Source organism: Armigeres subalbatus, chromosome 2 (assembly GCF_024139115.2).
Source record: "Armigeres subalbatus isolate Guangzhou_Male chromosome 2, GZ_Asu_2, whole genome shotgun sequence".
Lineage (NCBI taxonomy): Eukaryota > Metazoa > Arthropoda > Insecta > Diptera > Culicidae > Armigeres > Armigeres subalbatus.
In genome coordinates this window covers 21797090-21821491 of record NC_085140.1, presented here as the reverse complement: position 1 = coordinate 21821491, position 24402 = coordinate 21797090, and the positions used below count along the sequence as shown (strand labels likewise).

Genomic DNA, 24402 nt, shown 5'->3' with positions numbered 1-24402 from the left:
ATTTTCCTTAGTGCTGGGAGGTTAACAGTTTCGATTTGATATTTTGTCAATTCAATTTTTTTTGCGATATGGATGTGTGGAGTATATCGTACATTCAGAATAATTCTGATACAGGAATAAAAACAGTAATTTTGACCAACTAAATTGAACAGCAACTCTACTGTGCTACAGCACCGTATACTTGTTCGCTATATACACATGCCACAGTACAAGTGTTTACCGTTTTCTAACATGTTTTTTTTTTCATCTGATTGCAGAAAACCGCCAAAAATATTCGCATTCGATCACTGCTTCTACTCGACCGATCCGGAAGCGGACAACTTTGCCTCACAGGAGCTGGTCTTCGCCAACATGGGCCGCGACATTTTGGATAATGCCTTTCAGGGATACAACGCGTGTATATTCGCCTACGGTCAGACCGGCTCCGGCAAGTCCTACACCATGATGGGCAACCAGGAGAACAAGGGTATCATTCCGCGATTATGCGACGAGCTGTTCGGATCGATTGCCGCCAAGCAAACCGAAGAACTGACCTACAAGGTCGAGGTATCCTACATGGAAATCTACAACGAAAAAGTGCACGACCTGCTGGATCCCAAAACGAGCAAACAGTCGCTCAAGGTGCGGGAACACAACGTCCTGGGACCGTACGTGGACGGGTTGTCCCAGCTGGCAGTGACATCGTTCATGGTAGGTAGATGCATTGCTTCTATTTTCTGATCTATGACCGGGGAGGTTCTGTTGTTTGCTCAGTACACACAGCTGTTGGTGCCGACCGGAATACAGCGCGGTCTCCTGCCTGTGGAACTGTGGCAGTACGGAATGAATCGATAAATGGGCAAAACGGATGCATCCACATATAGCTGGGTGCACATATGTGCGCGGGTGTCATACATTATGTTGTCGTTTCCAACACTTTCAGCTGGACTGGAATTATCTAGGCCTCTTTGTTGAGTCACTCCGATGGAGTTGTGGGGTGGGGGTTCTGATTGGTAAACTGTGAGATTTATCACTGCATGGAGCTTTTCCATTACCATGTAGTTACATTATTTTCTAGTGTTACAGTAGCAGTAACTATTTTCATGGGTTATTCATCGATTTGGTAGGATTCTTTGCCGTTGAATGGGTACTGGACAGAACTAGTGCTGGTGAACTATCCTATTTTTAGTTTATACATTTGTAGCATCATACAGTGCTATGGGTTCCAAATATTTAGTTCATTTTGATGCAAGGTTTTGATTAGATATATAGCTATTATAGCTATAGCGAATATTGCGCAAGAAAAAAAGACGTAATCCTACGTCAAAAAACATTCAGTAACCGTGTTATTGGGTGTCCTACGAAAGGTTGAAACACATAAGGCTACATACTCATAAGGCTGAACTCAAAAGGCTGAAATTTCGGAAGGCTAAAACTCTCAAAAGGTTGAAATGTATCGTAAGACTGTAATTGGTGGGATGCAATGAATCCCGACCGTACGATGGAGTAAAAGTTGAGTGGTTGATCTATCTATATACATAAAAATGAATTTCTGTCTGTCTGAACCTTATAGACTCCGAAACGGCAGCAAAATAAAATTTCCATTAAAAATTAGAAATTTTCCTTAAACAATTAGAAAATTGCCAATAAAGAAATCAGGGTATGAGCAATAAATAAATATGAAATTTCCACAAAAAAAAAACAAAATTTCCATAAACAATTGAGATTTTTTCTCAAAACATAAATAAATAAGCACTTTTAAAAGCAAAAATAGCAATTATAAAAGAAGAATTTTCCAAAAAGAAATGAAAATGTTCCAAGAAAAAAATACAAAATTTCCATAAATAAATCAATATTAGCAATAAACAATTACAAAATTTTCCACAAAATAAATATTTTTATCCATAAAAAATTAAAAAATTTCCACAGAATAATCAATGAAGAGTCAAAGAGCTGAAAAACAATAAGGCTGCGGGGAAGGACCAGCTCCCGGCTGAACTTCTCAAACATGGCAGTGAGCAGCTTTATGAAGTTCTGCACCATGTTATGTCGAAAATATGGAAAGACGAGGAAATGCCTGCTAGCTGGTTGGACGGCCTAAGGCACAGACTGGAGTGCGCCAATTACCGAGGAATAACCCTCCTTAATTCGGCGTACAAAATTATGTCCCGTATTCTGTTCAACAGATTCAGACCGCTTGAAGAGTCCTTCGTCGGCGAATACCAAGCAGGTATTCGTAAGGGCCGATCAACGACGGATCAAATGTTCACCCTGAGACAAATCCTTGATAAATTCCGGGAGTACAACTTGCAGACACATCATCTGTTTATTGATTTCAAGGCGGCGTACGATTCAGTGAAACGAAATGAATTATGGCAAATTATGCTTGAACATGGTTTTCCGGCGAAACTGATACGGCTGATTCGTATAACGTTGGACGGATCGAAATCAAGTGTAAGGGTTGCGGATGAAATATCGACGTCAGTTGTTACCTTAGATGGATTAAGGCAGGGTGATGCACTCTCGAACCTACTGTTCAATATAGCGCTCCAGGGATCGATTAGGAGAGATGGTGTGCAAAGAAGCGGTACCATTATCACAAAATCGCATATGCTCCTGGGATTTGCGGACGATATCGATATTATCGGAATTGTTCGCCGTGCCGTGGAAGAGGCTTTTGCGCCTTTTAAGAGGGAGACAGCGAGGATTGGACTTACAATCAATACCATCAAAACGAAGTACATGGTCGCTGGCAATCAACGTGGGTTCATTAGTGGTGGTGGTAGCGAAATAGTGCTGGATGGTGAAAAATTTGAAGTGATAGAAGAATTTGTGTATCTTGGAACATTAGTGACGTGCGATAATGATGTTACCCACGAGGTGAAAAGGCGTATTGCAGCTGCAAATAGGGCTTATTACGGACTTCGTAACCAGCTTAAGTCCCGTAGTCTGCAAACGAAAACAAACTCGCGCTGTATACTACTCTAATTTTTCCGGTGGCTGTATACGGCCATGAGACATGGACGTTAAAGGAGGCTGATCGGAGATCTCTCGGAGTGTTTGAGCGTAAGGTGCTGCGGACAATACTCGGTGGTAAACAGGAGAACGGTATCTGGCGGCGTCGCATAAATCACGAATTGTACCAGGTGTATAAAGGGCTGGATATTATTAAGCTTATACAACACGGCAGACTACGGTGGGCTGGTCACGTTGTCGTATGCCGGAAGAACGTCAAGCGAAGATAATATTTAGTAGAGAACCCGGAAGAGGCCGCAGGCTTCGTGGAAGGCCGCGTACACGATGGCTTTTTGCAGTTGAAGAGGACCTGAGGGCGCTCAATGTTCAGGGCGACTGGAAGCGATTGGCCCAGGATCGAGTCCAGTGGAGAAGAATACTCCATTCGGCGTAGGTTCATCGAAGAGCTGTAGCCCATCAAGTATCAAGTAAGTAATCAATAAAGAGCAATAAAAAAATAAGAATATTTCCATAAAAAATACAAGAAAGCAATGAAGCTGATAAAATTTTTCATGAACTTTAAACGCTTTTGAACGCTATGGAAAAAAAGCACAGTTAGATTGCTTTTTTATATTTCTTTATGGAAATTTTCTTATTTTTTTTATTGCTCTTTATTGATCATTTTGTGGGATTTTTTTTATGGAAAAAATATATTTATTTTGTGGAAAATTTTGCAATTTTTTATTGCTAATATTGATTTATTTATAGAAATTTTGTATTTTTTTTCGTGGAGAATTTTATTTTTTTTTATTGAAAATTCTTCTTTTATAATTGCAATTTTTGCTTTTAAAAGTGCTTATTTATTTTTGTGTTGTGGAAAATTCTTAATTGTTTATGGAAATTTTGTTTTATTTGTGGAAATTTTATATTTATTTATTGCTCATGCCCTGATTTCTTTATTGGCAATTTTCTATTTTTTTATGGGAATTTTCTAATTGTTTAGAGCACCTCCACGGGAGTCCTCATCGCTATTCTCATTATAGCCCTCCCTCCCGAGTGCTATTTTAAGATAGCGCCCCATCTTCCCACCGGTGGTTTTTGTTTTAGGTACAGCGACTTCGTAAACATATTGAGTTCTCACCGGGCGTTGCTAAAAGTAGTCATCATCTTCTTCAATGGCTCTACATTTCAACTGGAACTTGGCTAACTGCTGAACGTAGTATTCTATTAGTATTTCATCAGTTATTAATTTAAAGCTTTTCTATGCCCGCCATTACATGCGTGTGTAATTTGTGTGACAACTGACAACTATGCCCAAGGAGCCTACTCGAAAGCATCCTTGACCGAATCGGGAATAGAACTCGCCATCTCCGGAGGGCAATTCTACGCTTTTGATCACAAGGCTAGCTGGAGACCCGTCGTAGTAATTTTTTTCACCGTTATTCCTTCTGGACTTCCTTCCTCCTGGAAATTTCTTTCGGGGATTTATACTTGCAGTCGAAGAAATTCCTCCTGAAATTCCCTCCAGTTTTCCCACAAGAATCTCTTGACAAAATCCAGCAGGAATTCTTCCACAGTTTTTTTTTCTCTGGAGAATGTCTCGGAGAAAAATATTTGTAACAACATCCGAAAGAATCCGGAGAGTTTTCAAATTAAACCACAAAAAAATATAGGGCATTTCCAATAAAAAAAAATCCCGGGAGAATCTGGAAGAAATCCTAAAACTATTCTGGGAGAATTGCTAAAGATTCTTAAAAAAACACAAAGATTGCTTCCCCTGCTTCAGCTCCCGCTCCCGGAGGGATCCAAGATGAATTTCCAAAACAAATTTTTAAAAGAACGACAGAAAAGATAAACTTGCTGGAGCTTTTCTGGAGGAACTACTTGAAGAACATACTGAACAATTACTAAAAGATCCTTCTGAGGCATTCCTGGAAGACCTTCCCTTGGAAAATAACTATAATAACAAAACAAAACAGTGGAATTTTCTTTCGCGAAAAATCCATGAATATTTCGGGCTCTAGCTGGCGTTCCTCATTTTAGCTGATCCATTACTGTAATTATTTCTTCGCGGAGTTGAACTGGGGCACTATGTAGTTAAAAAAAAAAATGAATATTTCCATTGCTTTTTAGTTAACGTCGAAATTATTCTGAAAAAGAAAAACAGATTTTCTGCAATTTTTTTATCAATACCAAAGTGACGTTTCACAAAATAGCAACCCTGTATGGAAATTTAGCAACCCAGTATGGGGCGCTAAATTTGGAAACTCACGGCTAATTTTGTGTTGCGTTCTTATTTTACATTTCCGTTTAGATACCTCCGGTGTAAAAGTAGGTCTCTATTAGAGGCTCGGAAATAGCGATAGGGACCCAGATGGGGACTCCCTTGGAGGTGCTCTTAGGGGGAGTATTTATTTTAGTCCTCCGAAACTACTGAACCGATCGGCGTGAAAATTTGTATGCAGAGGTTTTTGGAGCCAGGGAAGGTTAAGATGGTTCGAGACCCCTCCTTTCTTTGGAAAGGGGGCATCCAATACAAATGAAACACCAATTTCTTCATAACTCGAGAATTAATCAAGCTAATGGAACCAAATCTGGCATGTGGAGGTTTTGGAAGGGAAGATATGTTCCTGTGATAGATCGAAACCTCTACCCCTTCTGCAAAAGGGGGCTCCCATACAAATAAAACAGAAATTTTTGCATAACTCGAGAACTAATCAGAGAATAAATCAATTTCAGGCGAAACAAAGTTCGTCGGGTCTGCTAGTAAACAATAAAATAAAATCAACTCTGGAGTGGGTCTTTCGGTGGTTTGGACCACTTGACCTAGTTGGATCAAATTAAATCCAACTCTAATGTGGGTTGGTTAATCGATGTTCTACATCGCTATCGGACCTATAGTTAAAAAAAATCGCCATAGGATAAATCAAGAAAAATCCAAATCTGGTACGGCTTGGGCGGTGGTGTCGAATGGGTCAATAAAACCAAAATCTACAGTGAGTAGTTCGTTGGTGGTCAAAATCGCCAACTGATCTACTCGGATCAAGAAAAAATATACTCTGGACTGATTCTGTCGATGGTTTGGAGGCACTTTCTGCGCATTGTTGGGTCAATAAAGTTCAACTTTGAAAGGGGGTGTTCAATGGTCGGAATCGCCGTCCACCTTAGAACCAATCTAGATTTGATTATAACTAGAAGAAAAAAAAAATCTATTGAAAAACAAGCAAATTTATCTTAAATCTACACAGAAACCCGTACCACTTATTCCGGGAGCAAAAAGCACTCCCAAATACGGTCAATCGATTTATTATGGATGTAATCCTTTGAAGAAATCCACTTGAAAAAAGCTGAATAAATTTATAACAATGAATTTGAGTGTGAATTGTCCCCACTATTACGGATCTAAAAGCTAAAATTTGAAATAATATGATACACGCGATTTTGGTATTAAAGTCCATGATTTTCAAATACCTTTTTAAATATTATATTGGATATTAATGAATTCCTGTTTTTTATACATTCTGAAAAATTTTAATAGATACTAGATGAAAAAAAACTATTAACAATAGTTCAATCAATATATAAATTACTTCTTTTTATTCGTATGATCTTGACGACCATCATTACACAAGGGCAAATCCGATGGAAAGTCGAATATACATGTTAATTTCTATTTTCTGTAACCCGTGGTTCACATTCGTCTCTTTGTCTGCTAAACACACATGTCGTAAATGTAACTTCAGCGAGACCACAATAACCCATCGGTCGTATGGAAGTAGTAGGTGGCAGATGACTTGACTGAACCGTAAGCAAGATGATTCATCATCAACAGCAACGGCTATAATAGCACAACTTGGTAGCAGTAATAACCTAATGATGGCAGTCAACACCATTTGCGACATAGAGATGGTGAGGTTATACCTCGCCTGGTATACTTCCTCTCTACCGGTCGTCACGACAGACTGGAGAAATTTTACACCCAAATGACTATCAACACTATAATAATGAGACCCAGTTCGTTCAGAAGGTCAACAGTTGATAATTCAGACCTGCACCGTTTATCTCGGCTAGTAATTTTATATTGTTATCCTTCAAAAAGTCATAGAGCACACGCTAGTCCGGTTGAATTACATCAACACCGTATCAAGCAACCGTATATAGGAGTAGATCGATGCAGCCTTGAACCTCCTTGGCCGGCCCGTAGAATGCGATACCACCTCAGCAGCAGCAGTAGCAGGGTTTGGTGCACCTTTATTTATGCGGCTCGTTGTAACCAAGAGCACTAGGGCACAATAGCCTGACAGACAGTTCCTGCCACGTTGGATATGCCACCCCAAAAAGGCATTATTCCTGCTCTATAAAATGCGTTCGAATGGAGCGCCAACCGGCACTACTGTCGTTCGTTGTCCTCGCCGTTGTTGTAGGAAACGGGCTTTCCAAAGTCAGGCGAGGAAAAGTCGCTCATAATGAGATGCATACCGTATAGAGAGCCAATTGTAATAGTAAGCAGTGCCAGGCAGTGGCGGCTTACAAGTATCCTATGTGACTTTGTATAATATGTCAATTTATGCAAAGTGCTTTCTGAACTGGTTTGGTAGAAGGGCAATTCTTGCATAACTATTCAAAAGAATGCATTACCAAAATGTATTTTGTTTACACCACAAAATTTACTTTTTATGTTTATACTTCCCCTACCTGTGCAGCTGTAATCTGCGTCTCTTTTTGAATACAATACAGCAGTACAATCATAGTGGTTATTAGTCTATATGTCAATACCAAATCATTGGTATTGAAAAGAAATTGGCAAAGAAATGAGTTTATTACATTTAACAAGGAGTGGAACGAGACCCACTTATTTTCTCCTTCTCTGTTCATGTTTAGATATAAAGCAAGAAAACGCTTTGATTTTATTTATTGCTATTGAATGATTTGTTAGGAGCTGAATATTATTTGAAAAAAAAAATAATATCAATTTACAATGTTCTGAAAACTCAGATGTAAATATGTACATTATGTGGAAAATTTTGATTTGAAAAATGTATTGACCCTCAGTACACTAGACTGGTGATTTTAACTAACTAAGCTACGAAACACCTCCGTCGGTCTTAACAACTTAGCAGGTACTGAATGAGCCTGAGATTCCCAAATTGGACGCATAGTCGAATCACTCTCAATCCATTTGTCAAGCCAATACTTTCAGATGTGTATAGTTCACGTTCACATTAGAGGAGCGTGAGTATTTACAATGTCTAGCGGCTAGGAGCCAAGACGGGAGGTTTAATACCCGGAACATAGGCAATTAACTTTGATTGAACTGAATAATATCAAGCTCTCTTTAATTAAAATAGGGCATCACGAATACTAGAAACCATAACATGGATCCAGTTGTGAAGTTACTGTTTCTGTGATTCATCATCAAAGCTTTTAAATTAATCCTTTTAAAAACAAAGGAATACCAAGCAAAAAATAAACAAGATAAATGTGTTACACTGAGATCAAAAATAAAATAGTCCCCCTTTTTATTTGTTCATTTTAAAGTGTTGTTGAGAGGTTGAGACTATTGACTGATTCTTTCACTGCATGGAGATGCTATGGATATTCAATGCGTCCAGGCTTGGTAACTCAATGCGCTACAAAAATTCATTCAATTTTTTTTACCTTTCTCGTGCAACAAAGTTGTACCGAAAGGCTATATGATCACTCCGAAAACGAATTTTTGATATGAGCCCGGGGACCCATGGTGTTATAGGCCAATCAACTCAGCTCGACGAACTGAGGTGACGTCTGTGTGTGTGTGTGTGTGTTTTTTTTTTCTTCCTAAGCAATGGAGGGGGAATCTGCTCAACAGACATCCTGGGTTGTCCAGGAAGTGCGGGGTTAGGGACCACCTCCAACAGCAAACGAGGGAGGCAGGACTACATCTCCGACCCGCTAAACCGTTTCCATTGCCGCCAAGCCCATCGTCCCTTCCTTCGGTACAACCAGAAAGTAATGCTTCAAAGGGGGGCCAGTGCACAACGCACCCTCGAGGCTAGCTGCGTGTCCTTGCAGCACCGAACATCGTAACTCGCTTTTTTAGAAGAACACCATGGTATCGTGCCAGCGCGTTGCCGGCTTTCCAGGTGGCCTTACCACGCCCTATGTCCTCGGATGGTGGGAAGGGTCGACTTCGCGCCTGCTTCCCTCTGCACGACTGGTATCAAGAATGATGATGCCGCGTGCACCCCAAATTGACCTCTCTACGATAGGGCCTATTCGCCAACACACAGAGGGACTTGCCGACGCGGTGCATGCGCCTGCCCCAGCCTTGACGATGACCCCTTTCCGTCCTCGGGCTCGGAAACCTCCCGGTTGACCGACGCTGCGAAAGTGACAATACCATGTTGTTCTTCGCGCGGCCACTTGTTCGATAAAAGGATCGAGTTCGACCACAGGGCATGACCACCGGTATGACCCATGAAGCCGACTCCGAACCCTTGGACCACCTCTTGTTTGCGCCTGAACTAGCCATCCTTGAGTCCACGCGCCACCTTCTGTGTAGCTCCGAGACGATTTGGACGATAGCCGATAAAACGGCGTTCCAGCCAACTTCATCTTTACGCATCCTCCGAACTAGGTTGTCCAGGGTAGTGTCCAGACCCCACATGTGCTCACGCATTGCGCGAAAACGTGGGAACACGAACAACACGTGTTCCGCGGTTTCCTCTAAACCAGCGCACACCAAACACTCGGGCGAGGCCGAGCAAGCCAGCTGCGTTACCTGCACTGTGAATTTGCAGCACGCTTAAACGACGGGCACTTCGAACCCTTCATTTTTGCTGTTCACAGATTTGATGGAACAAATCAAACAATTGGGAGGGTTCGTGCATCATTGTGACTTATGTCCCTCCAATCCGCAGCCTCGGCAGAGATTGCTTCTGTCAGGGAATTTGCAGTCCCATTGCTTGTGCCCCGGTTCCAGGCACTTGAAGCAAACTTCGGGTGCCCACAGGGCACACCGACCATCCCACCTTGACGCTCCCTAACTTGACTACCTTGGAGGCGTCCGCTGCAGATAGCCGAACGGCTGCGGTGGGCGTCTCCACTTCACACTGTCGCCGCAGTGCCGTGACGAGCTCTTCGACTTCGGTGATCTCGTCCAGGTCTTTAACCCTTAGATTCAAGTGCCCTCACCTTGACCGTCTCGCCGAGGACTTCCTCCGCCAACTTCTTGTAGGCGGCGCCATTTTGCGAGACGCCCCGCTTCAGCTCGAGGATCATCTCGCCCATCCGGGTACGTCTTATTCGACGTACGTCGGCGCCGAGTTCACCGAGCTTGACGTCACTCCTCATCGCCTTCAAGACGTCCGAGTACTTAGCCTCGTCCGTCTTGATGACTAGGGCATCGCCCCTGGAGCGATTGGCGCCTACCCTAGACTTCTTGCTACCCTCATTCGCCTAGGCCTTCGTTTCGGCCCTTGACGTCTTCGGTTTCCTCTTGTTCTTTACCAGGGTTCAGAAGGCGTCATTCCCCTCTATTTCCCTGGTCTGGGGAGGCTGAGAGCCTGCCGTAACCCCTCAGCACCGTCTTTCCTGGGTGGACGGACCTTTGCAGGTCCTTCCTCCCCCGGTTGTGGAGGTACCTGGCCGGGGTTCAGCTTCCCAGCCCCACTACCCTTGTTCGGAGTAGTAACCCTCCGCGTTTTGGATGGGCCCCCAGGGAGCTCATCCCCTGGAGACTGTCTCCCCCGTTTTTGTGTCTACTCCGTTGGAGCAGTCACCCCCGACGTGCCCGCGAATACTTGAGCCTCAGTCTGGGTAGACTTTGGCACCACCGTCTTCGCTGGTACGCCCTCGGTCGATTCGACCTTGCCCGAGTCCGCGAATCCTTGGGCCTCAGTCTGGGTAGACCTCGACTCCACGGATTTCACGGGTTTACACTTGGCCGTCCTGACCGCCCTCTCCAGCTTGGCGTCCAACATCGACTTTCGAAGTTTCAGCAAGCTCCTCTTGAGGTCCTTACTGATATTATGCTTCGATGACGCAAAGTCGATGATGGCGTCCAGCTGTTCTGTTTGCGGTTCATCGCCCCCACAAGCCATGGGCCGTCCATAACCTCTACCGGCGTAGCCGAGGAGAAGGTTAAATGACCCACGCTGGCGCTGCGCACCGAGCTGCCGACTATTGCCTCTGTCGTGTGTGTGTGTATGTGTGCATGTGTACAAGTTTTGTAGACACATTTTTTTGGAACTTAGCATCATCCAAACTCTACTCGCAACAGGTTGCATTCGACGAGGAATCCTGTCCCATTGTTTGCTATTGAAAATTGGGCAGATCGGACTATAGGATCAGAAGTCATAATCAAAATAGTATTTTTATGCCCCTGTCATAAGACGAGTTTATACAATCCCATTGAATTCCACCACTTAATTGTATCTTGACAGATACGTATTTCGACCTCAACAGTAAGGCCGTCTTCAGTGTCTCGTACTTGACTCGACTTATTTATTTTTATGCCCAAAACACGCTAGAAAATACTCATTTATATTTTTTTAGTATTTTGTTGCACGCGAAAGGCACCAACACCACTAGGTGGATTAATAACTTAAGTCGACCAAGTTGGAACATATTTTCACTTGCTACTAACAGCGCTGATAAGTGCTCCGCGAAACGTCTCGCATTTCTTTTTTTAACATAATAATTTTCCCCAAAATAAGTAATAAAACAGATAACAAATAAGTGTCAATTGAAAAAATATATTACACTTGAAATATAAAAAAATGTTATAAAAAAAGGTATGAAATAAAAATGAATTTAAAAAAATTACAACTTGTAATCACGTGCGAAAAATACAGAAAAGACACTCCCACCTAGAATTCACGATGACGCTTTGTTCTCGCTCATTTTGTGTTGGGGACCATTTTTTTCTCGCACAGCTGTGTAAAACAAGTTGAAATGCATCTTCAGAACCAGTGCCCCCGCGTTTATCATGGGGTATACTGCCGTCATACGCATATCAGTCCCACGTTTGCTGGGATTCATTATATACATGGGAAAGTTATGTGTATAACGGCAGTATAGCCCCTGAATAAGTTCTTTATTATAATGCATTTATATGATTGCAGACTTGCAGGAAAAGTCTATTAGGGTATGCTACATATCGTAAATGTATACAGAGATGATGAGTAAAGATTTTTCCATTCTCTTCTGGATTTAATCCCAGGATGCAGCACATTTTTCGAAAGCCTAAACACTTTATGAAACAATTAAAAATCTCGCTTAACTTTTCAAAAAGACCTAAGTAACATTTTTGTCATGAATTAATTTGAATAGCGCAATCAACAGAACAAGATGAAAGCTATTGATTGCTGCATTCAAATTAAATAATGAAAAAAATGTTACTTAGGTCCTTTTGAAAAATTAAGCGAGAAATGTCATCAAGAATAGTCTATGCAGAATATTGAACGAGTCTTATTTTGGTTGCTGGATGCTTATGAAACAAACGTTTGAAATTTTAGAACAAACAATATTTAATATTTCCTAAAATATAGACGATAATAGCAAAGTCGCCTATATTGCGATTAAGGTATACGAACATATCTGTTTTAGGGTCGTTCAATAATTACGTAAGCATTTTTTCTTGGTTTTCGGACCCCCCTCCCCCCTTGTAATATTTTTTCCATACAAATGTATTTTTTTTTATATGAAGAGTCAGAAAATGACATACCCCCGCTCCCCCCAAATGTGCTTACGTAATTAGTGAACAAATCCTTTCATTCTTGCGAGCCTAAATCAGTCTCTCAGTCGCTTCATTATCACTTGAAGTCGTAGCAAGTTTATCTCAAAGTACCTACCTAAATAGAGTTTAGAATTTTTGACATTGAAAAAGTGGAATAGCTTGACTGGTTTTGTATCGAGCAGGCCAGAGGAACTTTGAGTTAGTTTAAGCTACTCTATTGAAAAGTGGTATTTGAGCTTTATTCATATAAAAAATCAAAGTTTCGCTTCTATTTTGTATCGCGTAGGCTAAAAATTGTGTTCGAAGCATTCAGAACCAGTCCAACTTTTGTTGGCTCACGTTTTAGGCGGCCGTAAATTTCTGCCACCTTTTCAAACGTTCGGCCGACAATGTCTATATCATTAGCGAATCAAATAAATTGACTGGAACTGTTGAAAATCGTTCATAGGTTTTTATATTCGGTTCCCCGCATGACACATTCGAAAGCAATATTGAACAACAGTCCAGTCCAAAGTCCATCACCTTTTTGTAGTCCCCGGCGGAATTTGGAATGTTCACCCGAAATATTCAGTACACAGTTTTGCACACCATCGTTGCTTTTATCAATCTTGAAAGCTTCTTATTCATAATTTTTCATAGCTCTACACTGCTGCCTCGGAGTCAATAAACAGATGGTGCAAAGGGATCTGATATTTACGTTTTTAAGGATTTGCATTGCCGTACAGTTAAGATTGAGCGGTCGTTAGCGAAGTACGCTTGATAATTTCCAACCAACTCATTCAATATTGGTGACCGACGACAAACAGCAACAATGTACCCCCATTTTATCTTAGCGTATGACATATCGTATGCTCGTACATAATGAATTAAGTGATTTCTATAATTGATTAGAGACTCGGCGATACAAAGTGGTACGTACTTCACAAGCAATTGCAACCGGAGGCCATTGGCCTCCGGTACTGACCCGACTTCCTAGCAGTAGTAGAACTCCCATCCGGACAATATAATTTCATTAGGCACCACCCTGCCTGGAAAAGTTTTCCGCTAGGCCAACATACGTAGACTCGTTGCGGTAAAAACTAACAACCATATATCTGACCTATATCCCCTTGGGTGCCAAATCGTGAATCTCGATAAAGTAATTTATTGTTCTCTTTTTGCCCGCATAGAAGTCCGTCCGTGTTGTACGGCAAGGGAGAAGACTTCCGACAAGGACTAAAACAATCGCCGCAGCCAGCAGCCTCACGGTTGCGACATTTCCCCTCTCCAAGCGTACCATTTCCGATACGACCGTGAGTGTGAAAAACTGATGTCTGACTCTCCTAAGGTTCTGCCTTTTGATGGGGATCCGTCCTCCATGTCCTGTCCATAAATATAGTTACCTAGTCCGGAAAAAATGTTTCCGTTCATTACGAGACAAGGATATAAGCGTGAAGCTCTGCTGGTGGTACACAACGTAAAGCACACGTAAGACACAACCGAAGAATCAAACGACTCTCTGGAGGTTTTCACTCCATTCATTGTCCTGCGTTTACCGCATGGTTGTTGTTGAGGTTGCTCACGCTGCCAGCCAGAATCGGAAAAACTGTGCATTTTCTATCTACAAATATGTTTGTACGTACATATTGAAGTGCTCGTGTTGTGGTTGTCTGTCCACATATGGTTGCGTGTTACGATTTGGTTTTTCTTGGTGGCAAACAAACCAAATGAAAAAAATCAAAGTAGATTCAACCGAATGGACTGTAATTATGCTGTAGGAGTGTGGAATAATGTGATTGGGATTACATATGTGGGGATTTAATGATGAGGTTGGTCGGGATTGTGTAGATCACATTTATTATGGTTTGTGGTTAGTACCCGAGTAGGGTCAGTTATCAAAATATTAATGTGGTGTCTTGAGATTCCGTTTTGGAAGCATAATTAGTTAAAAACAAGAATTCTGAGCTACATAACAGTTCCTTACCAGTTACCAGTATACCAGTACATAACAGTTCCTTAACAGTTGTGCTTACCACGGAACATACACATTCATATTTTGTATATTTGGAATCAAATGCTATCAATTGACAATCGGATATAAGGTTATTCTATGATTTTTAGACTACGAGCTACGTGATGTAGAGAATCTGGGTATAATAAAGTCATTTATATTATTTCCAACGTAAATGCCATCATGTAATTTCATATCAAAAGATGAAGCTCGTAGTTTGAATACCCTTTAACCATGTTACGAGTGTCTTGCTATGTTGCAGTACATACCCGGGTAGAAGAAAACAGCAAAATAATATCAAATTTTACTATTAATATATGAATAACTGAATAGCAAAATCTGATATTAGTTTGTTTGATATAGTTGCTAAAATAGCTAAAATAATAACAGACATTGCACTAGCAAATAACTCATAAATAACTCATTTTGCTATTATAATAACAAACCAATAGCAAAATATTTGAAGAAAAGAAAATATCAAAATCAGTTATTATTGATATGTTGAAAATGCAAATGATAAATGAATAACAAACTTTGATATGATTGCAAAATGTGTTCTTCATTTGTTGTTGTGCTCCTTCTTACAATAACATATAAATAACTAATTTTACTATTATAACAAAACTTGTTGTTGGAATGGTATTTTATGTTATTTATGAATAACATAAGAATAACTCAATCTGATATCATAGCCAAATTTGTTATTATTATGTTATTTGTTTGTTATTCACCTCTACCCGGGTATACTGTTCAGGTGTTTCATATCTTTGTCTTCTTAAGGAGGTCTTTTAAGGAGGAAGTTCCGCGGATCACACTACGTACTAATTTGATAAACTAACGATTTTTTGAATTTAGGTTAAGATCACTCCAACTAAGAAATATTTAATACTTATCGGGAAACTGAAAGTTTTGAATTTGTTGTCATATTCCTCTCGGGTATTTAGCACCAACCGCCCCCAATCTCGTTACCAAACACCAAAACCCTGACCCTCCCCAAGTGCTTCGATTATTAAAATCATGTTTTATTAACTATCTAATTACAGGACATCGATAACCTGATGGCCGAGGGCAACAAATCACGAACAGTGGCGGCAACCAACATGAACTCCGAGTCGTCCCGCTCGCATGCAGTCTTCACAGTGGTGCTTACGCAGACCTTAATCGACACGCTGTCCGGTGTGACGGGCGAGAAGGTGTCCCGTGTTTCGTTGGTCGATTTGGCCGGCAGCGAGCGGGCGGTCAAAACTGGTGCCGTAGGGGAACGACTGAAAGAGGGCTCCAACATCAACAAAAGCTTGACTACGTTGGGATTGGTGATATCGAAACTAGCCGACCAGGCCAGTGGAAATCGAAACAAAGATAAGTTCGTTCCCTATCGAGACTCAGTGTTGACGTGGTTGTTGAAGGATAATTTGGGAGGTAATTCAAAAACTGTGATGGTGGCAACATTATCCCCGGCAGCAGATAACTACGAAGAAACGCTGTCGACGCTGAGGTATGCTGATCGAGCCAAGAGGATCGTCAACCATGCTGTGGTGAATGAAGATCCTAATGCTCGCATCATTCGAGAACTGCGCAAGGAAGTTGAAACTTTAAGGGAAATGTTGAAGCACGCGACAGGTGCGAGCATAGGTGATATGAAACGGGGTGATATTCACGACAAATTAGCGGAGAGTGAAAATTTGATGAAACAGATCTCGCAAACATGGGAAGAAAAGCTTGAAAAGACGGAACAAATCCAAAGTGAAAGACAGCAAGCTCTTGAGAAAATGGGAATCAGTGTTCAAGATAGTGGTATAAAAGTGGAGAAAAATAAGTATTATTTAGTAAACTTGAACGCCGATCCATCGTTAAATGAGCTGCTAGTGTACTATCTGAAAGATTTTACTCTGATTGGTGGGCGAAGTAATGATAGCAACAAACAGCCTGACATACAACTTCTTGGGTTGGGCATTCAACCGGAGCATTGTCTGATTACAATCGAAGACGGCGAGCTTTTCATGGAACCGATCGAAAATGCTCGCTGTTGCGTGAACGGTTCTGTGGTAACGGACAAAACTTCCCTCAACCACGGTGACCGTATCCTGTGGGGTAACCACCACTTCTTCCGAGTAAACTGTCCAAAGTCCAACAACAACAATAACAATCTGTCCTCGGAACCTCAAACACCTGCTCAACACTTGGACTACTACTACGCTCAAGAAGAACTGATGCAGAACGAATTTAGCAATAATCCGATCCAGGCTGCCATCTCCCGGCTGGAGAAGCAACACGAAGAGGACAAACAGGTCGCTCTGGAGAAGCAACGGCAGGAGTACGAGAAGCAGTTCCAACAGCTGCGGAACATCCTGTCGCCGACGACTCCGTATGCGCCCTATGCTCCGTACGATCCATTCCGTCTAGGTGAGTTCAGAATTAATTTATATTGCTTGGATATTCAGGATGGATTCAACATATTGTTTTTTACTGTGAAGAAAACATGTGTTCAGTGTGGTCATTTTAAACTGAATTTACAAAATGTGTATTCAAACCACAAAAAACATCGTGGGCTGAGTGATCAGTAGGTTTTCAACTGATAACTACCAGGTTGTGTTCTGAATATAAAACTTTCTCAGCTGTTAATGTGGGAAAATTTTATGTTCATGGTGATTTTTAACCCTTTCCTTTCCATCCATGGTAGCTGTTGCTTATATAGGGGAACGGTTCGCCACTTTATCTCATAGCTCCTATTTCCATCCCATCAAAAACTAAGCAATGGAAAGGTATTTGGTTTGTTTATTATTTTTGTGATTTTATTCACCAGTGAGCACGCATGTTGACAAAAAGAAGCGACGAATTTGGTGCCGTATTTCTTTGTTTAGCGATGAGATGGATATATGTACAGTGAGATGGAGATCGGAACAGTTCCCCTACTATCATTCAATCAATTTTATGTAAAAAATTAAACTATTACAATCACTTGTCATAAGAGGAGTTTGTACAATCCCATTGAATTCCACCACTTAATTGTATTTTGACAGATACGTATTTCGACCTCAACAGTAAGGCCGCCTTCAGTGTCTCGTACTTGACTCGACTTACAATCAATTGAATAACTTTCCAATAATTTCAGCTATGCCAAACAACTTTTGTTCAGGTTTTTTTGAGCTATAATGTGATTCATTCCTATTGAAATCTTTAAAAAGTTGTAGGAATAAAGGGTTAACATCAATCAGGACGTGAAATGATAAAATTTTATCCAGTTATGTTAAATATCTATTTGTTAAGGTGTTTGTGGCCTGTGTTCGAGTTTGGCCAGAATACGTATTTAAAATTATATTGTGGCCTCCTTTATCTCAAAAAAATCTTCTAGCGATAATGTAAATATTATAACCCTCTTGGGGCATTGCATTTTTAAATGACACTTAGAAAATGAAAAGCGAATGAGCAGTGAGGTGAGCTAAATTTGACAAATTTACTTGTTTTCCGTTTTTAGCTTTTTTAAATAACAAATATATTCGATCCTCACCTATAACATATTTTTTGTGTATGGAGCATTTAAAAATATGAGACACACTCTCCTCATAATATTCGCTCCGATTATGTACTGAAAATAATTCTTAGGTCTCCGGCCAGAATCTATATTTTATTTATTTTCTCAGACTAAGGCCAGAGTGGCCTGTGCAGTGCATAAAAGTCTTCTCCATTCAGCTCGGTCCGAGGCTGCACGTCGCCACTTGATCGAATCACCTTGTTCGCTGTGCACCTCGCTTTCTAGTGCCCGTCGGATCAAGAACCATCTTTACTGGATTGCTGTCCAACATTCTGGCAACGTGCCCGGCCCACCGCGGTCGTCCGATGTAAATGATGTCTGGTTCTCCCAACTATTTACACTAATATACACAATAATAATTTGATAACCTAGATTGGAACAAGCCCCCTAATCGCTTCTTGGTCCGAGAAGGCGCGACGAACCCTAAACTTTTCTTTACACTCACCAAAGCGTTCATGTAAGGTTTTTATACCGGGCAAACGGTGGACCTCGGATGTTCTTGTCCTGGGAGGGGTGTTGAGGATCATCCTCAGGAATTTGTTTTGGACCCGTTGGAAGTTTGAGGTGTTGTGTTTTAGCGTAGCTCTCCCAGACCGGCATTCCTTATTCGATCACAGGGAGGATGATTTGCTTGTAGACAACAAGCTTATTTTTTAGGGACAATGACTACCGACGGTTGAAGGGTACAGTAGTTTTAACAAAACGTTACACTTCGTCATCGTCTTGTCAACCTGTTGGTGGAAAATAAGCTTGCTGTCGAGGGTCCAAGGTAGTCGGCCTCATTGACCCATTCCACATTCGTGCCATTGAGGATGATTTTGCAGTCCCCAGGCGGAACATGTTTAGGGGATTTAGAGTGGGGGAACATAATGACCTAGGTCTTCGCCGCGTTGCCGTTGATACATATCTTCCAGTTAGTGAGGTCATTTATCAGGGCATCCAGGCCTCGTTGGAATGTTGCCACTAGCACTCTGATCACTCTACCATTGTAGACGATGGAGGTGTCATCTTCGAACAGAGATAGAATGCCACCTTCTGGAGGTTCTGGCATGTCGGAGGTGAACAGATTGAAAAGCAAGGGCAAAGGGCCCGAGGATACTGCCCTGGGAAACGCCTGCGATTGAGAACTCGCGCCACTGATTGAGACCCGGAAAGTCCTTGCCGACAGGTAATTGTTGATGATTTTCCTCAGTTAGCTGGGAAGATTGTAGCGTTGTAGTTTGTACATCAGGCCATCATGCCATACTTTGTCAAATGCCTTCTCGACATCGAGTAAGGCCATGGCGGATGTTTCATGTGCTTCGATGATTTAATATAGGCCGCCAATTCTCCAGCTGAGATCTCCAACTCCTCCGAGAAGTCGTTGGGAATCAAATGGATGTTGTTAACATGCTCGTTGACGACTGCTTCGTGTGGACTGACGATGTTCTGCCCAAGATTGTGTGAGCTGACGAAGTGTCGACCTATTTCAGCGACCTTTTCTGCAGGAGTTATCAAGCGATCCTTAGAGCTATTATTGTCTAGTGCAGCGGTTCTCAACCTTTTTCTTGAGAGGTACCCCCAAACTTTTTTTTTAAGGTACCCCCCATGTTTTTTAGCTGTAAATGAAAATAATCGTAACGCTTAAGATGTATGAAAAATGGATCTGAAAACTAACAGAATATATGGTTCTCCATAAACTTTTATGAAAGTTTCATTTTCTTTGAAACTTCCCAATTCAAATTAAGTTCATACATCGAGCATCTTACAGAACTTTTTTGACTATTGAAGGCTTCCGAGCGTATTGAAAGAAGGCTCCTGAGCCTCTTAAAACTAGGATTTCGTTCCTCTTTCGAGCCTCTTGAAGAAAGGCTTCCTAGTCTCTTGAAAGATGATTTTCGAGCCACTTAAAAGGAGGCTTCCTAGCATCTTGAAAGGACGCCTCAGAGCTGCTTGAAAGTATGCTTCCAAACCTCCTGGAAATAGAATTCCGAGCCCCTTGAAAAGAGGGTTCCGAGCATCTTGAAAGAAGGCTTCTAAACCCCTTCAAGGGTAGAAGGCTTTCAAACCTCTTGAAAGGAGCTTCCGAGCTTCTTGAGAGACCTTACGAGCCATTTTATGGAAGGCTTCCGAGCCACTTGATAGGAGGCTTTTGAATATCTTGAAAGGAAGCTTCTGAGCTTCTTGAAAATACGCATCCAAAAAATACGCAAGCCTCTTGATGGGACGTTTTTGAGCTCTTGAAAAAAGGATTCCAAGCTTCTTGAAAAGAGTCCTCCAAGCCTATTGAATGGCGGCCTTTGAGCCCTCTGAAAGGATGTTTCGGAGTATCTTTTGAGCCTTCCGAGTCTCTTGAATAGCCGCTTTTTAGCCACTCAAAAGGACGCCTTGGAGTATCTTAAATGGACGCTCCCAAGCCTTTTGAAGGAAAAAATCCGAGCCTCCTAAAGGGAGGCTTCAAGCCATTTGAAAGGAGGCTTCCGAACCACTCGAAAGGAAGCTTCCGAGACTCTTGAAAGGAGCCTTCCTAGCCTTTCCAAAAGAGTTTTCCAAGCTCGACCAAATCGAGTCAAATAAGTGCTGCTGCAACCAAAGCAGTAAGATTTGTGCTGCTAGGAAGTCTTCCAAGGTTTTAAAAGAAGGCTTTCATGCCATTTGAAAGCAGTCTTCGGAGTATCTTGAATGGACGCTTCTCAGACTTTTAAGAGTACGGTTCCAAACCTCTTGAAAAAAAATGGAGCCTCTTTAAGGGAAGGCTTCCAAGCATCTTGAAAGGAACCTTCCGAGCCTTTTGAAAAAAGCTTTCTTAGTTATTTAAAAGAAGGAGAAAAGAAAAAAGAAAGTTTTAAGAAGAAAGCTTAAAAGAAGACTTCCGTGCGTCTGGAAAGGAGACTTCAGAGCCTTCTAAAAGGAGGTTTTCTAGCCTGTAGAAAAAGCCTTCCGAGTCCCTTGAAAAGATCCTTCCAAAGCTTTTAAAGGGAGCAAAAACAATTGTATTGCAAAAACTTAAAAGAAGGCTTCCGGGTCTCTTGATATAAAGTTTTCGAACCTCTTAAAATGAGACTTCCGGGTCACTTGAAAGGATGCTTCCGGGCCTCTTGAAAGGAGGCTTCCGAAACTTTGAAAAAAGGCATCCGAACCTCTTGATAGGAGTCCTGCGAGGCTTCCGAAAAGCGTAGAAGGATGCTTCCAATTTTCTTGCAACGAAGCAACTGAGCTTTTCGGGAAAAAATTTTCATGTCCCTCAAATAGAGGCTTCCGAATCTGCAGACTCTAGATTTTAGCCAAGAGACATATTCTTAACATATTATTCAACATTCTGTTTTGATGGGGTGGATTACAAAGAAGATTTTTTAAATTTGATCGTCGAGGTTTTCCCCTTTTGATCTTTTGTCATGCAGCCCTTCATTCATTGTACTGGTTGTGGAGGGCAGGATTCAATAGGCCATGTTTTACTGATCGCCATGCATATTATGAACAAGATAAAGTTTTGAAAAAAAAATCAAAACTTTATCAAAAGGTTTTGATAAAAATTGTAATTCATACGCCATTACGCATTTTTGTCCGAGGTACCCCTTGGGCCCAGCGAAGGTACTCCCAGGGGTACATGTACCCCAGATTGAGAACCGCTGGTCTAGTGGGATCAAAGGTGGAATGGGCCGAGGCTTGGATTTTAGTATTTTGGTCATTTTCCAGAACAGCTTAGCATAATCTGGGAGAGTGCGGATCTTATTCGTCATATTGGCATGTTGAAAACTCTGTGCATTTGTACGCATGAACTAATAGACGTTTACGCAAACATGTTTTTTTGATATCATTGGATATTTTTAAGGCTAAATAAAATATTACTAACTTGATTCCTTGTCGTTCAGTTCTATAATACGATATTTGAACATTACCACTAGGTTAATATTTTACAACATTAATTTGATACCATCTTTACAATTTTTCCATTCTCCACAGGTAAACTCCCTCCAAACACTCCGAACGCTCAGCTGCGTGTAGAAAAATGGGCTCAGGAAAGGGACGAAATGTTCAAACGATCACTCGGTCAACTGAAGACCGACATCGTCCGGGCAAACTCCCTGGTCCAAGAGGCCAACGTACTAGCCGAAGAGATGAACAAGCAAACCAAATTCAGTGTCACTCTGCAAATTCCCCCGGCCAACCTTAGTCCCAACCGAAAGCGAGGTGCTTTCGTTAGCGAACCCGCCATTCTGGTACGTCGAATGAACTCCGGCAGTCAAATATGGAGCATGGAAAAGCTGGAGAACAAATTGATCGACATGCGAGACTGGTACCAGGAATTTAAAGATAACAACTTCACACTAATGGACGAAAACAAAAACAAGTCAGACCCGTTTTACGAGTCGCAGGAGAACCACAACCTCATCGGTGTAGCCAACATTTTTCTAGAAGTCCTATTCCATGACGTAAAACTGGACTACCATACTCCAATCATTAGTCAGCAGGGTGAGGTGGCCGGACGATTGCAAGTAGAAATCAGTCGGGTAGCCGGTCAGTTTCCTCAAGATCGAATCAACGAATCCGCCTCAGAAAGTTCACATGATAGTCATGAAGATGATGATATGTGCGATCCTCCCAGCAATCAAGTCACATGTCGGATCAGTATCAAGCAAGCTTCCGGCTTACCGCTTTACCTGTCCAACTTTGTGTTCTGCCAATACTCATTCTGGAATCACGATGTGGCGGTCGTGCCGGCAACCAACCAGGAAGTGGCCGCTCACAATCAAAATATCACATTCAAGTTCGACCATGAGAACGACTTCAACCTTACCGTGAATGAAGAATTTCTGGAGCATTGTACCGATGGTGCTCTGTCCATTGAGGTTTGGGGCCATCGGTCAGTTGGGTTCTCCCGCGCAAAAGATTGGGAAGTGGAACAGCAGCAGGCAAAGGCACGGTCGCTTGCTGATCGGTGGGCCGAACTGTCCAGAAAAATTGAACTGTGGGTGGAAATCCACGAGTTGAATGATAATGGAGATTGGGCGCCAGTAGATGTCCAGTGTTCGAAGGATATGCTAACCGGAGGTGTTTACCAGTTACGGCAGGGTTTCCAGCGACGAGTTTTGGTGCGTGTTAAACCTGTTCAGAACTCTGGAACGTTACCGATCATTTGCCAGTCAATCATAAATGTTTCAGTGGGTTGCGTGACTGTGCGGTCAAAACTGCAAAAACCTATGGATTCATATCAAGAAGAAGATCTAACGGTGCTACGTGACAAGTGGAGTGAAGCTCTCGGCCGACGGCGTCAATACTTAGATCAGCAAATACAGAAGCTGATTAACAAGGATGACAAAACCGAACAGGAGAAGGAAAGAGAGCAAAGCCTCGTAAATCAGTGGGTCTCGCTAACCGAGGAACGTAACGCCGTACTTGTACCAGCCCCGGGTTCCGGCATTCCAGGGGCTCCAGCATCATGGGATCCACCCCTGGGTATGGAGCCGCATGTACCTGTCCTATTCTTGGATCTCAACGCTGACGATCTTACCACTCAGAGTGTGAACGACGAAGTCCCGATCGCCGGTATCAATTCAATCTTGCCAAAGGAACACGGAAATAAGTTCTACAATCTGCAAATCATTCAGCACCAGGACAAAGATATTTGCGCCTGTTGCAGCTGGGACTCGTCGATACACGACAGCCCGGCATTGAACCGCATGACAGAGGCTAACGAGCGGGTTTACCTGATTCTGAAGACAACGGTTCGGCTGTCACATCCCGCGCCGATGGATTTAGTGCTGCGCAAGCGATTAGCGCTGAACATCTACAAACGACAGAGTTTCACCGACCGGCTGAAAAAGCTGCGCATTGGTCGCGCTGAGTCCAGTTCGCTGCAATCGGGCGTGACGTACGAGGTTGTGTCAAACATTCCAAAGGCTTCGGAGGAACTGGAGGATCGCGAATCGCTAGCGCAGATTGCCGCTACCGGTGAGGACGTATCGGCGAGCGACGGAGAGACTTATATCGGTAAGCTTCTTTCTATCATACACAAATTCAATGCTGGAAAATTTATTATGTCGTAGAGCAAAGGGGCCGTACACATATTACGTAAGCACTTATGGGGGGAGGGGGGGTTGGTCAATATCTTACGCTCCATATAAATAAAAATTCATTTGTATGAAAAAAATCTTACATGGGGGAGGGGGTGTCGAAAAACCCAGAAAAATTGCTTACGTAATAAGTGTACGACCCCAAACCCAAAATTTGCATCATAGACATATTATG

General features: G+C 42.1%; 1 protein-coding gene across 9 annotated transcripts in view; it reads left to right on the top strand.

The window, feature by feature from the left end:
- LOC134218154 (kinesin-like protein KIF13A) overlaps positions 1-24402 on the top strand; it is a 100926-nt gene that overhangs the window by 59610 nt on the left and 16914 nt on the right. For all 9 annotated transcript variants that reach the window (XR_009981266.1, XM_062697047.1, XM_062697046.1 and 6 more), the window contains 3 exons: positions 258-690; positions 15686-17045; positions 22117-24144. Coding sequence is in view for 8 of the 9 variants with exons in the window: in XM_062697047.1 (XP_062553031.1) it covers positions 258-690; positions 15686-17045; positions 22117-24144 (3821 nt within the window). In the remaining variant the exon portion in view is untranslated. The remainder of the gene's footprint in view (positions 1-257; positions 691-15685; positions 17046-22116; positions 24145-24402) is intronic.